Raw genomic sequence first — 12,500 nt, 5'->3', positions numbered from 1 at the left:
AAGTTCACTGATCTTCTGCAAGCTTATGTAGGCCTGAAAAGATGGGTTAAAAAGAAGACTTTAGCTGGAGTTGTTTTGTTCCCCTGCTGTGTTGGTGTCAGAGGCCATGATTTCTAGGCTAAAGTGTTAGCTAGTATCCTGCTGCTCACAGGCCTGAACCAGAAGCTCCAGGTGGTTCTGCGTGTTTCTGCTCCTGGACTATGGTTCAGAATGGAATATGGTAATATGTATTATCAGTGTAACTGAACATGCTCTAGATGAGGCTGATTGCAGTGGTTCCCTCTAGAAGCTGCCTCAATCCTGATGCATGTCCAAGAAACAATAATCCTGCAGATCCTCCAGTCTTGCTTTAATGTCCATCACTCTGGCTGTGTGTCCACCTCAGAGCTTAAGACTTTCTCTGTTTCAATCCCAGTCTCAATCACAAGTCCTAACTCGTACTTTTTTTATCAAGCCTAGGCTCAGTGTTGGTGCTAATGCCTCACTAAAGTCAGCCCTAGCCTCTGATATTTCCACCTTAATGTCAGTTTTTTCCTTGTCCAGGGTCTAAAGCAGGGGTTCCCAAAATCTTTGGGCAAACTACCCCAAATGGAATTTTCTGTGACCCCAAACCTTTACCACCCTACATTTTTTAGTTCCAGATTTATAATATAGGAGTACTGTAACATTTGAACATTTAATTATGTCAGAAAAATACATATGTGTAATGCAAGCGACTAAAACAATAAGATATATGGGAACTTTTGTCTGGATTCATGACATAAACTCTCAGTTAAGTCCATTTCAGTTCCATGTTGTAACACTATGCAATGAGGAAATGTTCAAGGGGGGTGAATACTTATTCAACACACTCTATCTATCCTGATATTTAAGTCTAGCATTAGGTGAACAGTTGAGCAGCAGGTTTATGTTCTAATGTTCTCCACCCCAAACATCAGCTCTGGTTCATTCCTCTGCATTTATCTGACTGTGTAGAACGTAATTGTTTTTGATAACCTTTGCTGATTCTTAGCTTGTGATACATCAAACTGTACAAGCAGGATTTTGTGTGTTGTGCTGAATCAGTTGCTTGTTGTGTCTTTTGTGCATGTGTTAGAGCAGCGTGTTTCTGAATCATGTCCTACACATTACATACATCATGCAGTAGGAGAAAGATCTGTTCCAGTAGCAGGACTTATGGAGTTATGGAACAGCTTTAAATGGGTTATATTAGGAAAGTGATGTTCTTGGGCTCCTCAGCTGCAGAATGCCATCTCCACACATACACCTCCATCACCTCCATCACCCCTCCACATGCCCATTAACTTCCTATTCAGTAAATTCCTATGGTATTCCATCACACCGTGTGATAGGGACAGTATTGATTGGAAAAATGCTTTAATCTCACTTCTCCATGGGACTGTTGCAGAGTGTGATGGAGTTTGAAGGCGCTTATCACAGTTTGGCAAAGTGTTTAGTTTTATAGATTAGAAGGGCACTATAAGGGATCATTTTCGGCTTTTCTGCTTTTTTTCTGGTAAACACTACACGGCGGTGAGAAGGCGATGTGAGAAGGTCTTTAATGAAAACTGGAGTGTGGTGTTTGATTATCAGGCTGATTGTCTGATACCCAGTAATTCTTTAGTGAGCTCGACTATTCTTTGTTTATTCTGTGTAATCTTTCTCCAATACAGCTGAATAAAGCAAACACATTTGAACAACTTTTTACTTATCTTCAGTTAATGTGCCGTCAATTCTGAGAGACTTTTTAACTTCTATGTTTATCTCTGATCCTTTTAAGGCAATGGAATTTATTATTGTAATATGTGATGTGCTCATATATTGTTTAAAATATGGCATTGGAATCACAGTTATTATATATATGTTTTGCACAATGTCAAATGTATAGAACCTTCTAGATGTCACGCCCATGTTAATAATGTTAATCACTGAAAGAACTCTGACTTTATTACCTTTATCTTTATTATCTTTACCTTTATTCTCTATTCAGTGGGGAATTTCAGGTTCCCTCCTCATCATCATAGTGCTTTTTCCCCAGGAATTTACTCCTGTACCTTTTCATGCATCTCTGCAGAATAAAAGTGTCTCTCTCTCTATTCAGGTGTGCTCAATCTCCTCTCTGATGGGGGATAATTACCTCCTGCCCTCACCGGGGTAATTGTCTTTTGATTGAGGTCATCAGTTCAATCAAACCTGCTGAGGGGAAGAAAAGTGACAGAGAGGGAGAGACAGAGAAAGAGGCAGACAGACAGAAACATATATTCTTCATGCTACAGAGAAAGAATACACGAAGAAAAAAGGATGAACTGCGATGGAGGTAGTGATGGGGTGGAGTGTGGTGGTGATTAGGTGGTATATGTTGGTAGTGGGGTGGTATGTGGTGATGCTGGAGTGATGTGAGGTGGTGAGAAAGTGGAGTGGTGGTGATGGTGCGTGGTGGTGTTGGTGTGCTATGTGGTGGTCATGTAATAGTGATGGGGTGGTGTGTGGTAGTGATGGGGTGGTGTGTGGTGGTGTCTGGTGATGTTGGTGATGGTGTGTGGTGGTGATAGTGTGTGGTGTTGGGGTGATGTTGGTGATGGTGTGTGGTGGTGATAGTGTGTGGTGTTGGGGTGATGTTGGTGATGGTGTGTGGTGGTGATAGTGTGTGGTGTTGGGGTGATGTTAGTGGTGGTGTTGGGGTGTGAGGTGGTGTTTATGGGGGTTAGCAGGTTTATATTCAGGCTTGTGTTCTGAGCGTCTGGTTGTGAGGAAGAGATTTTGTTTACTCTCTGTGCTGTCCTGCTGTTAAAGCTTGTGATAGAATCAGCAGGAAGACGGAGAGCAGGATGAAGAGAATGAGGAGAAGGAGGAGGAGGAAGAGGATGATGAGGAGGAGTAGGAGGATGATGAGGAGGAGTAGGAGGACGAGAGAAAATCTTTCTTTACAGCTTCATCAGTTCAGGGTTTGTAGAATCGGTTCTATCTGTCAGAATGCTAATCTGATTCATTTGTGCAATTTATTTCAGATACAATTTCAGTAAAGTGTAAAAATTAAAATCTAACCCTAAAGCTGCGTTCTTACTGCTCATGACTCCTCCATAAAACTGCTGGAATTCTTGCACTGCTGTCAGACGTTCATTTACATTTTAACACACAAATCCGAGAGAAAGGGAGAGAGGCTAAAACTGCTGGCGACAGAGCTGCCTGTGATTCACTGTTCATTACACACTTTCACTGAAATATTGAAGCTTTAACTTGTTTATTTCATTGGGGAGCTGACGCTAAAACAGCAAGACTAAATGCTAACATCAGGGCAGGTGGAGCTCAGCTTCTCATAAATAAATGCATTGAAACTGATTAATATAAATCTGTGATTTGCAGCTGCACTACTGTCAGAGCTGCTGTTATGGAAAATTAATCAACACCTTCTGACCAATCACAATCCAGAATTCAACAACACTGGTATAATTATAATTACTGGAAATGGAATAATAAAAGTTAATAAAAAAGCAGAAGGAAATGTCTACATGAGTATAAACAGGAGACGAGCGGCGATGTGTTTGAAAGGCATGCTGTTCTGTTGAGATAAATAGATGACATGCATGTTCCTCGAGTAACCGATCATGCAAATACACAGAACAACTCGAACAGCCCAAGGGTTCTCGCACAGGAGGGAAATGTGTGTTTTAGTCCCAGTGGAACGCTCATCCCTGTTCGGACCTGCGGGAAATCAGAGACTCTATTGAGGAAGAAATTGAATCGCATTGTTGCGTGTAACAAAGCGACGTGTCTTTCTGAGAGAAACCTGTGGAACTGAGAGTGTGGCCTTTCATACGTGAGTATAGAGAGCTTTAATTGTTTGCAGGTGAAGGTCGTGAGTGCTTTTCTCAGTCTATTGTGCTGTAGAGAAGGTGATTAAATCCATTTCCCCTCTGCACTGATTAGCTTGGACTCCAGTGATGTTTCTGTTGTTCTGTTAGCTTCGTGCTCTGGAGATTACCTTTTCTACAAAATCACTTTTTTTTACATGAATTTCCTTTTTTTTTAATCTCTATATTCTAAACATCATCGACATATCTTATCTTTTCTGGAAATGAATCAGATGATGTTCACTTTATGCTCTGCAGGTTTTCCTCATTATTTGTTCTGGTTTGTTAAAAGCATGAGGTTATTTCTCAGGAGGAAAAATTCAGATGTATTGAAGATAATCCAAAAATCTACAAGTGAATAATTGGCTCTGTTTATGTTAATCTCCAACGGCTTATCAGCCTGTAAACTGCTTCAGAGTCTTTATGGAACTCAGCAAACAATAGATTCCTGGGATTTTCTTCCGACTCAGCACCTAAACACAGCATTTATTAATCTCCATTATATTTACTCAGTGTGTAACGTAAGATAATATAATATCTCTGTTTCTCATGAGCTTAGTGAAAAAAGATGCAGATGAAATCTTTTCCCAAGTCGCTTCATCAGTGGCGTGTTGGGATTTAGCGGTAACACGGCGTGACTCGAGTCATGAACTACGATGTGGAAAGGCGAGTAAATTAATTCATTTCAGCCAGAATGTCATGCTGAAATAAAAAAAAAGCTCTGATAAGTGCAAAAACCAATATCATGACATTTCAGTTTATCAGTAGTTACTTAACGTAGATACTGATAGTTAAGAGAAGAGAGTGATTTAAAACACTGGAGTGAAAAGGGATTTAGGAAACTGGTGGTTAAAGTCACTCAACTCAGAGAATCTGATAGTGATTATAAATTAGATTTACTTTTTTCACTCCTTCTGTGTGAATGATTTGTGGGTGGAGCTAATTTTGTGCTAATTTAGTGATGTCACTAAACACCTCAATGACTTTGGACCAATCATAGTCCAGGCCCCGCCCACACCACACGTACACAGATATTTCTGAAAACGTAGTTTTACTCCTCCATTTTTAAAAAAACAATTCTCCGTCCACTGGAAAGTGCAAAAACAATATAAAAATGACTGCATGATCACGTCAGCGCAGTGATGGTATCTCATAAACTGTAACGTCAGACACCTCAAGAATAACGCTGAGAGCTGCGTAAAGAAAAACTCCAAACATAAGGATTCATACGTGTGGAGTGACAAGGAGCTGGAACTGCTGCTTAATGTTCCACTGGAATCCAGCGTGCTCTCGGCTCTGATCCTATCTCTGGGTTCTCAGCGCGGTTTGCAGCGTCGGAGCGGCGGATTCAGGAGGAGAGTGTATTAATAACACAAAGCGAAAGTAACCTGCAAACACGTTATCAAATAAGAAATTACAGCTCACAGAGTAACGACCTGATCGGCAGCTGTGATAATCCGAGTCCTAGAACATTCATAACACACGCTAAACACGTGTAATAGACACGCAACAGACACACTAAACACATGCAACAGACATATGCAGGTTCACACTGTGACATCAGAATAAACATAAACATAAGTATTTATGTGTTTGTGTAGACAGGATGGCAAAACACAGAGAAATAAAACTAGAATTAAAAAGGTCTTTAAACAGAGAATGAGAATAAAGTTAAAAAAGGAAGACGGCTGATTAAACTGGTTATTACGCTTAATGACAGATACAGTTAGCATGTAAAGTCTGACATTATTTTTCACATAAGGCTCAAAATCACATTTTATATTAATCATCCCATGATGTAAGAATGTGATCGTCTCTCCATGTGTGATGTTAACGTCCAGGTGAAATCTGATGGAAACTCACGTATCCCGAGTTCTTCTATACTCATCTGAGTTTGATCACAGAGTGAAAATATTTTACTACACTTGCCTTCAGAAAATAAAAATCAGTGTTTGGGAAAAGAGGTCAAAAACATTCGCGCCGCTTGCTGTGGGATTTTTGTGAAAAACATTAATGACAAGTTCATTAAACACACTGCACTCTGCCGTGAAGCTGGTGTTTTGTAAGAAGTGTTAGTTGGATGGATTTGCTAAATAAGAATTGAAATATTTCAGAAAATAGATTCTGTGTTTAAATCCTGATTTTAATTCAAATAAATAGTTAAAATACATTACTTATGTGAAAATTAAGCTACATGATACTGCATTTTCACAGACTAAAAAACACAAACTGCACAATAAATAAATGTTCCCCGAACTCTGCAATCATTCTTTTTTATTTTGCTTGACTCTCAGTGAAGTTATAGAAATGAACAGGAGTTTGAGAGCGTGTCTCTGTGTCTGAGGCTTTAGCGCTCTGTAATATTGTTTATTTAGTGCCGGAGGTGCCGTGAAGATGACGTACGACTCGCCCTGAATTGACTCGACAGCCCTGACTGTGAAACAGAGACTGTGTTTTAGCTTCAGGGCGACTCACAGTACAGTGAGAACATCGCGTTTTAGAGGATTTTTCTTCCACTCCAGCTTTAAGGTTCTTGGCTACTGATGGTTGAAAGTTCAGTTTAGATCAGCTCTGACATGGTGCTGCTGCTGGGTTTTTTAACGCTTTTATTCTGAAAGACTACAGACATACAGAACTGGACACACACATTTATTCTGATTTCCCCGTGACACTGAACTGCCATACTGAAAAGCTGGATTTTTGTGTAATAATGTGACAGATAAAAGTGGGAATAGTTTTTAATAAGTTTTTAAAACTATTAAATTAAACAAGTATTTTAAAAATAAATTACAGTATTTTAGCTGATGTTAGTATTCAGGTTGCAGGGCAGTTCAGAACGATCTACAACAGATTACGTTAAGGTCATGGGTGAGTTGGGGACGAGGCTAGTGTTAATAATTTCCCACTTTGATTTTATTTGATTTTTTTCCTCTTTTTTAATATTTGATTTTGTTTTTATTTTTCCACTTTTATTTAATATTTAATATAAGAAAAGTGAACTAATTTCACCCACATCATTTAGTTTGTATAATATTGTATCAATTTGTGCAGGTTTTCATTTTTATAGTAACTTTATGAGTTAATTTATGAAAATCAGTCAGACTAATGAGTGGTTTGTTCTTGTACACTATATGACCAAAAGTATGTGGACCCCTGACATCACACTCATATGTTCTTGTTGCACATCCCACTCCAGATTAAAATCAGTAAAGCAGTAAAATCTCAGGAGGCTTTGTGTCTCCTCACTATGTGGAGGAACTAAAGTGTAACGGTATGTGTGTGTGTGTGTGTGTGTGTGTGTGTGTGTGTGTGTGTAGAGAAGTATGCCTGCTGCAGGTTACAATGGATTTACACTCTGTTGAAGACAGACGTATGGAAATCAGTCCAGTTTCGCTCTTGTGATTTTACTGTGAGTTTTTATGGAGAAAATTCTCCATCCTGCAGGAAATAAATAAATAAATATCACTCATCCTCCACACTGAAGCACAGATGAGATGATTATATTTAGATGTTTCTCATCATGCTTTAAAGATGATTGATGCTTTTGTGCAGACTTTTCTCACTCCACTGATATGTGGATTTGGATTTAAAGCAGCACTAGTTTTAGCTCATGAATATTATGTTGGATGGAAGTGAAGCTGAGATTCTGTATTATTTCGTGATATTTCTCACTCTGCTGAAGTCTTGAATATTTCCAATCTGCTGTAGATAATATCCCAGGGGAAAGCATCAATCCCACACTAACAACTCAGATCATTCCTCTGCTTTCCCGCAACTTCCAAAAACTCTCCAGAAATTCTGAAGCGCTGTCACACTTCTGTGGATTTTCGTTCTTTCTTTAATGCCCTGAGCAGATTTTCTGAAAGTCCTGATCTCATTCAGACCAAGGTGTGAATATTAATCTCTCTGATGGGGAATTGAGGAGTCTGACCTGATGTTCAGTCTCATAAATCACTAAAGAAACGGGCAGTTTCTTCACGCTGTCTGCTCGGTTCTGACCCACTGGACCATTAGCAGAACAGATTAAAAAAAAAAGAGATGTGAGAGAGAGGATTCTGCACCATGCGATTGCCTCAGAAATGTGTTGAAGTGTAAAATATGGACCTGAAACTTTGGATCAGTGTCGGATTGGATTCAGCACGTTTCCTGATTAATAGTGTTTTGTGTTGTAAACACACGTGATTGATCAAATGACGCAGATCCTGCGTGTGTGAACACGACTTCTCACAGTGACACTAATAATTGATCATGTCAACACCATAAATGTGTAAATGAGCTTTTATTTTTATTTTATTTTATTTTATTTTTGCACTAAAAAAGTCCAGTCCCAAGCAGCAAAACATGGAGGAAGATCATAATCACTTAAAAAGGCAGCTGTAATTAGTTTTTATTTTTTATTTAATTTATTGTAGAGTTTACAGATTTTTACGTCAACCAGTGAAATTCAGCAGACAACAACAACAACAACAACAATAATCATAATAATAATAATAATAATAATAATAATAAACTTTATTTATATAGTAACTTTTATAGATTTTATACATAAACATATAAAATGACAGTAAAATGATTTTAGGTTGTAAAATAAGAAAATAAGAAAGTAGTTAGATATAAATAATAAACAGTATAATATATATAAAAATGGCAACATAAATAGAACTAAAACAACAGTAAAAATTGTGCGAAAAGTGTGCTAGGGTTAGGATTAGTGCAGATTTGATAAGTGAATAAATTAATAAAAAAAAAAGGGAAAACATTAAAATAACATACTTTATCTATTCAAAATCACAGCCAAGCAAAAGTGTTAGATGTTTAATCAAGCTGTAACACAGAGGGCTGGGAGTGATTTTTATTTCTTTTTTATTTCAGTGTAAAATATTCTGAAAAATTATATTATTATAATATATTATAATATAAACTCTGATTATATTAACACCACAGCAGATAAAGTTTAAGAAAAATTATTGAGAATCTCACAGACACAGCAAAGACAACACATCAGTAAAATTTAAAAGTCTGACCAGGTGAGAATTACCCGGCACAAATCCGCCCCTCTCTGAGTTCTTTCTTTTCTTTTTTAATTTCTTTGCTCGTAAAGAGTTTTAAATTGAGTGCGCCTTGAAAATAATTAGCAGTAGGGCAGACGTTAGCTTTTTATGTTATTATTATAGCGTGAGGCAGAATCTCATAACGAGTCTGTTAATTATTCACCTTTTATCACTTTCACTCCTTTTTTATCTACAGACAAAGCTTGACTTCAAACACACCTCAGTGTGTTACAGCCGAATTTAATCATATTTAAACTCTACAATTTCTGTACAGTCATTATCAGCCTTTAATTATCATTATTATTATTTGCTTTATAGTGTGTCTTAAAACATATAGTCTTTAAACATATAAACTTCAGCCAAGTTGGAGATGAAGTGAAATTTACCTATTTAATAGGTTTAAATATTAAAATCATTAATGTTCAATGATTTAATGAAATTAATGAATTAATGATGAATTATAGAAATTAACATTAATTATAAAAATATTTATAATAAAAAAATACTTTCTCTCTTTTATCAGCATTAATGCTGCAAAAATGATACAACAAGTACAAATATATTGAACATATTTTAATTTATTTAATATTTTTCATTATGACATTATGATAAAAGAAATACAAGATTATTACGTGTATTTTTAACATTTCTGCTTAAATTTGTCTTTTTCTATTGGAAGATAATTTTACTTTTTTTTCTAGAAAATAACCACTTTTGAGAAGTAAAATTATCTGCAAAAAGAATAAGATAATTCCAAGCTAAAAATAAGCAAAAATGTTTAAAATTGCAAAATAATCTTTGCTTTTCTTTCTTTTCTTTACTGTTAGTACAGTGAGGTTCTCCATGTTCTCCTGCTCTTGGTTCTGTATTTGTTCTGGTTCTTTTTGATGCTTTGATGAGATTTCAGTTTGCTTTGCAGTAATTACACTGAATTATAAATTCATCCTGCTCTGCTGATATTCATTATTTCAGAATGACTCATGTTTCGTCTCCTGAAGTGTTCTCGCAGAAATCCATCACTAACACACACCACTGAAGATTCCTCTTACTGATACGCATTCAGTGGAAAATACATAAGAATGAGTGTGTGTGTGTGTGTGTGTGTGTGTACGTGATGTCCTGTCTCTGAACTCTAGGGAGTTTTTATTTCATTTTATTTAACATTTATTATGATATAAAAAAAGGAAAATTAGATGTACATGAAATTATCACCTTAATCCATTATAAACTAACAGATCTCTCTCTCTCTCTCTCTCTCTCTCTCGCTCTCCTTTCTTCCCCTTTATTATCATTTCTTTTCTAGGCATCACTTTAATGAAGACTCACTAACCGTGTTTCAAAAGGTGACCCTTCACAACAAGTATGGGGTCACCATGGAAACCACTTCTGCTGCTGTCTATCATCAGCTGCTTGACAGGTAGGAGAGCTCTCTCTCTCTCTCTCTCTCTCTCTCTCTCTCTCTCTCTCCCTTTTTGACAGAAAAATATTGATTTTTCTGTATTTTGTTTGATGGTTATATATGGTCCTAGATGGTTCTGGGTGGTTCTGGGTGGTTCTGGGTGGTTCTAGATGGTTCTGGGTGGTTCTGGGTGGTTCTGGGTGGTTCTAGATGGTTCTGGGTGGTTCTGGGTGGTTCCGTCCTCTACCCTGGCAGTAGATTATGGACAGAATGTACACTCATCATGTGACAGCTGAAATGTCCTGCTCTGAGTGTTTTCAGATGTTTCCCAGCTCCTTAAGTCTGGAATAATTCAGTGGAGAGTGCTGATGAAGTGTCCTTTACGCCGTGTGTGTGTTTTACATTCAGACGTTTACGGAGCCGCTACGTGCTGCAGTGCTGTTTTCTCACTCAGACGAGGTGATTTACTGCTGTGTGGAAGTCAGACGTGAGACAGAATGTGATTGCAGGCTGTTTAACTCCCAACAAGAACAAACACTAAACAAACACTTATACATTCATTACATTCATTTTAATATTCACTCCATGGAAATGTTTCTTATTCATATTTCAAGGACATCTAGGAAGAATGTGAACATTCTGAACCCAAGAATCCACGGAAACCCCTGAAGTAACCTGAAATGACAGAGTTAGCCAGTCTGGTTCAATAATAATAATAATAATAATAATAATAATGATAATAATAATATTAGAACTCAACAGAACTCAAAGTTGCTTTACAGTCAGGTAACAACAAATAAACACAGGACATATTTATTTCACACAACATAAAAAAAATTGTATATATCTTTGTGTTCAGGTGCTGAACAGCCAGCCGTGGAGGAGACTTATTGGTTTGTGGTAGCGCTAACAAAACAGCATTAGTGGACCTGAAGGTAAGAGGATTGTGTTTAGATAAAGCCAGCTTTACACCGTGTGATTTCCAGCCCAATTTCGTCGTCATTGATAAAAGTAAAACTCACAGTAAAAGAATTCTTTGGTCCTGAGTTGAGATCGGCATTGTTAGACAGTTCTGTCAGTGTGGAAAATTTGTGATTAAACTCTCAGAGTTTGAGCTCTGCTACGATGCTCAACTAAAATCCACCAATAGGAGGACAACAAGCTCATGGCACAGCTGCAGATACGCAGTGATGGAGAAACGTAAATGAAACATGATAATGCTCGTGTTTATGTGAGCCTGTTTTCTGCATGAGCTGATTTATGCATCGTGCTGATTGATGACGTGAGCAGAACGTAGTAATTTTCCTTAACTCAAGGCCTATCTTCAGAGGATGTTCTTTGTATAATCTAACATATTAGATTATCACACAGTCAGTTCTAGAAATCAGAACAGAGTTTATTGAGATCTCGTACAGTGCGACGAGAAATGATCTTAAACGAGTTCTGAAATCACACAGTAAAAAAGATTTAACTGGTGTAATTCATAATGAATGCTGTCGATATGTGCAGGTGGATGTGTATGAATTAGCGTAAGTCTGTTGAGGATGTTGTCAGGGAGAAGAATCATTAATACAGAAGCTAATGAGAGCTAAGTAAAGGCTTAAAAGTGATAAACAGGCTTTTACTGATCTGATATGAGGTTCTGATGTTAGTGATGAAGCAAATATAAAATCGACACCATATATCTCTACAGAAAAGTTGGGAATTTGGAATTCATGTATAATTTAACAAATGAATAAGGTGTAAATTATAAAGAAAAGAGGATGAAGACCAAATCTCTGAGTAATGCCATGAGTGATGGGGCAGTGGATGACATTTCAGTTAGAAAACTTTGACTTAGTTGCCCTTTATTCGCTTATTCTCAGGCAGTGACATGCTAAAGTGAAGTGTAAGAGTTAATGAGCTCAGAACAGAGTTTACTGATCCGATTAAAACTGTGTTTGGATTTGGGTGATGTGATTGAGGCATATCATTTTTTTTGAAGCTGTGGAAGTGAACATTGATCCCAGTCTCTTTTCATCCCAACACTTTGTATAGAATCTCTGTGTTTAATACCAGTTTAAAAGAACAACAGGAGGCTGGTGTTCCACAGAGTTGATATGATTAGACAACATACATTAGACTGTGTTTATAAAGTGTGGTACAGGCCCAGTGTAAACTCTTTGACCTGAACATCTGAATAACATAACTCTCATCTTT

At 37.2% G+C, this 12,500-nt stretch overlaps 1 protein-coding gene across 1 annotated transcript in view; it reads left to right on the top strand.

The window, feature by feature from the left end:
• The window catches only part of cntn5 (contactin 5), a 129,197-nt gene that overhangs the window by 29,610 nt on the left and 87,087 nt on the right, over window positions 1–12,500 (top strand). The window contains exon 2 of the mRNA XM_026911248.3: window positions 10,206–10,319. Coding sequence (XP_026767049.3) covers window positions 10,265–10,319 — 55 coding nt within the window. The 5' untranslated portion in view covers window positions 10,206–10,264. The remainder of the gene's footprint in view (window positions 1–10,205; window positions 10,320–12,500) is intronic.

Source organism: Pangasianodon hypophthalmus, chromosome 6, assembly GCF_027358585.1.
Source record: "Pangasianodon hypophthalmus isolate fPanHyp1 chromosome 6, fPanHyp1.pri, whole genome shotgun sequence".
Taxonomy (NCBI): domain Eukaryota; kingdom Metazoa; phylum Chordata; class Actinopteri; order Siluriformes; family Pangasiidae; genus Pangasianodon; species Pangasianodon hypophthalmus.
The sequence above is the reverse complement of the archived record's forward strand: the minus strand, read 5'-3'. Positions and strand labels throughout refer to the sequence as shown.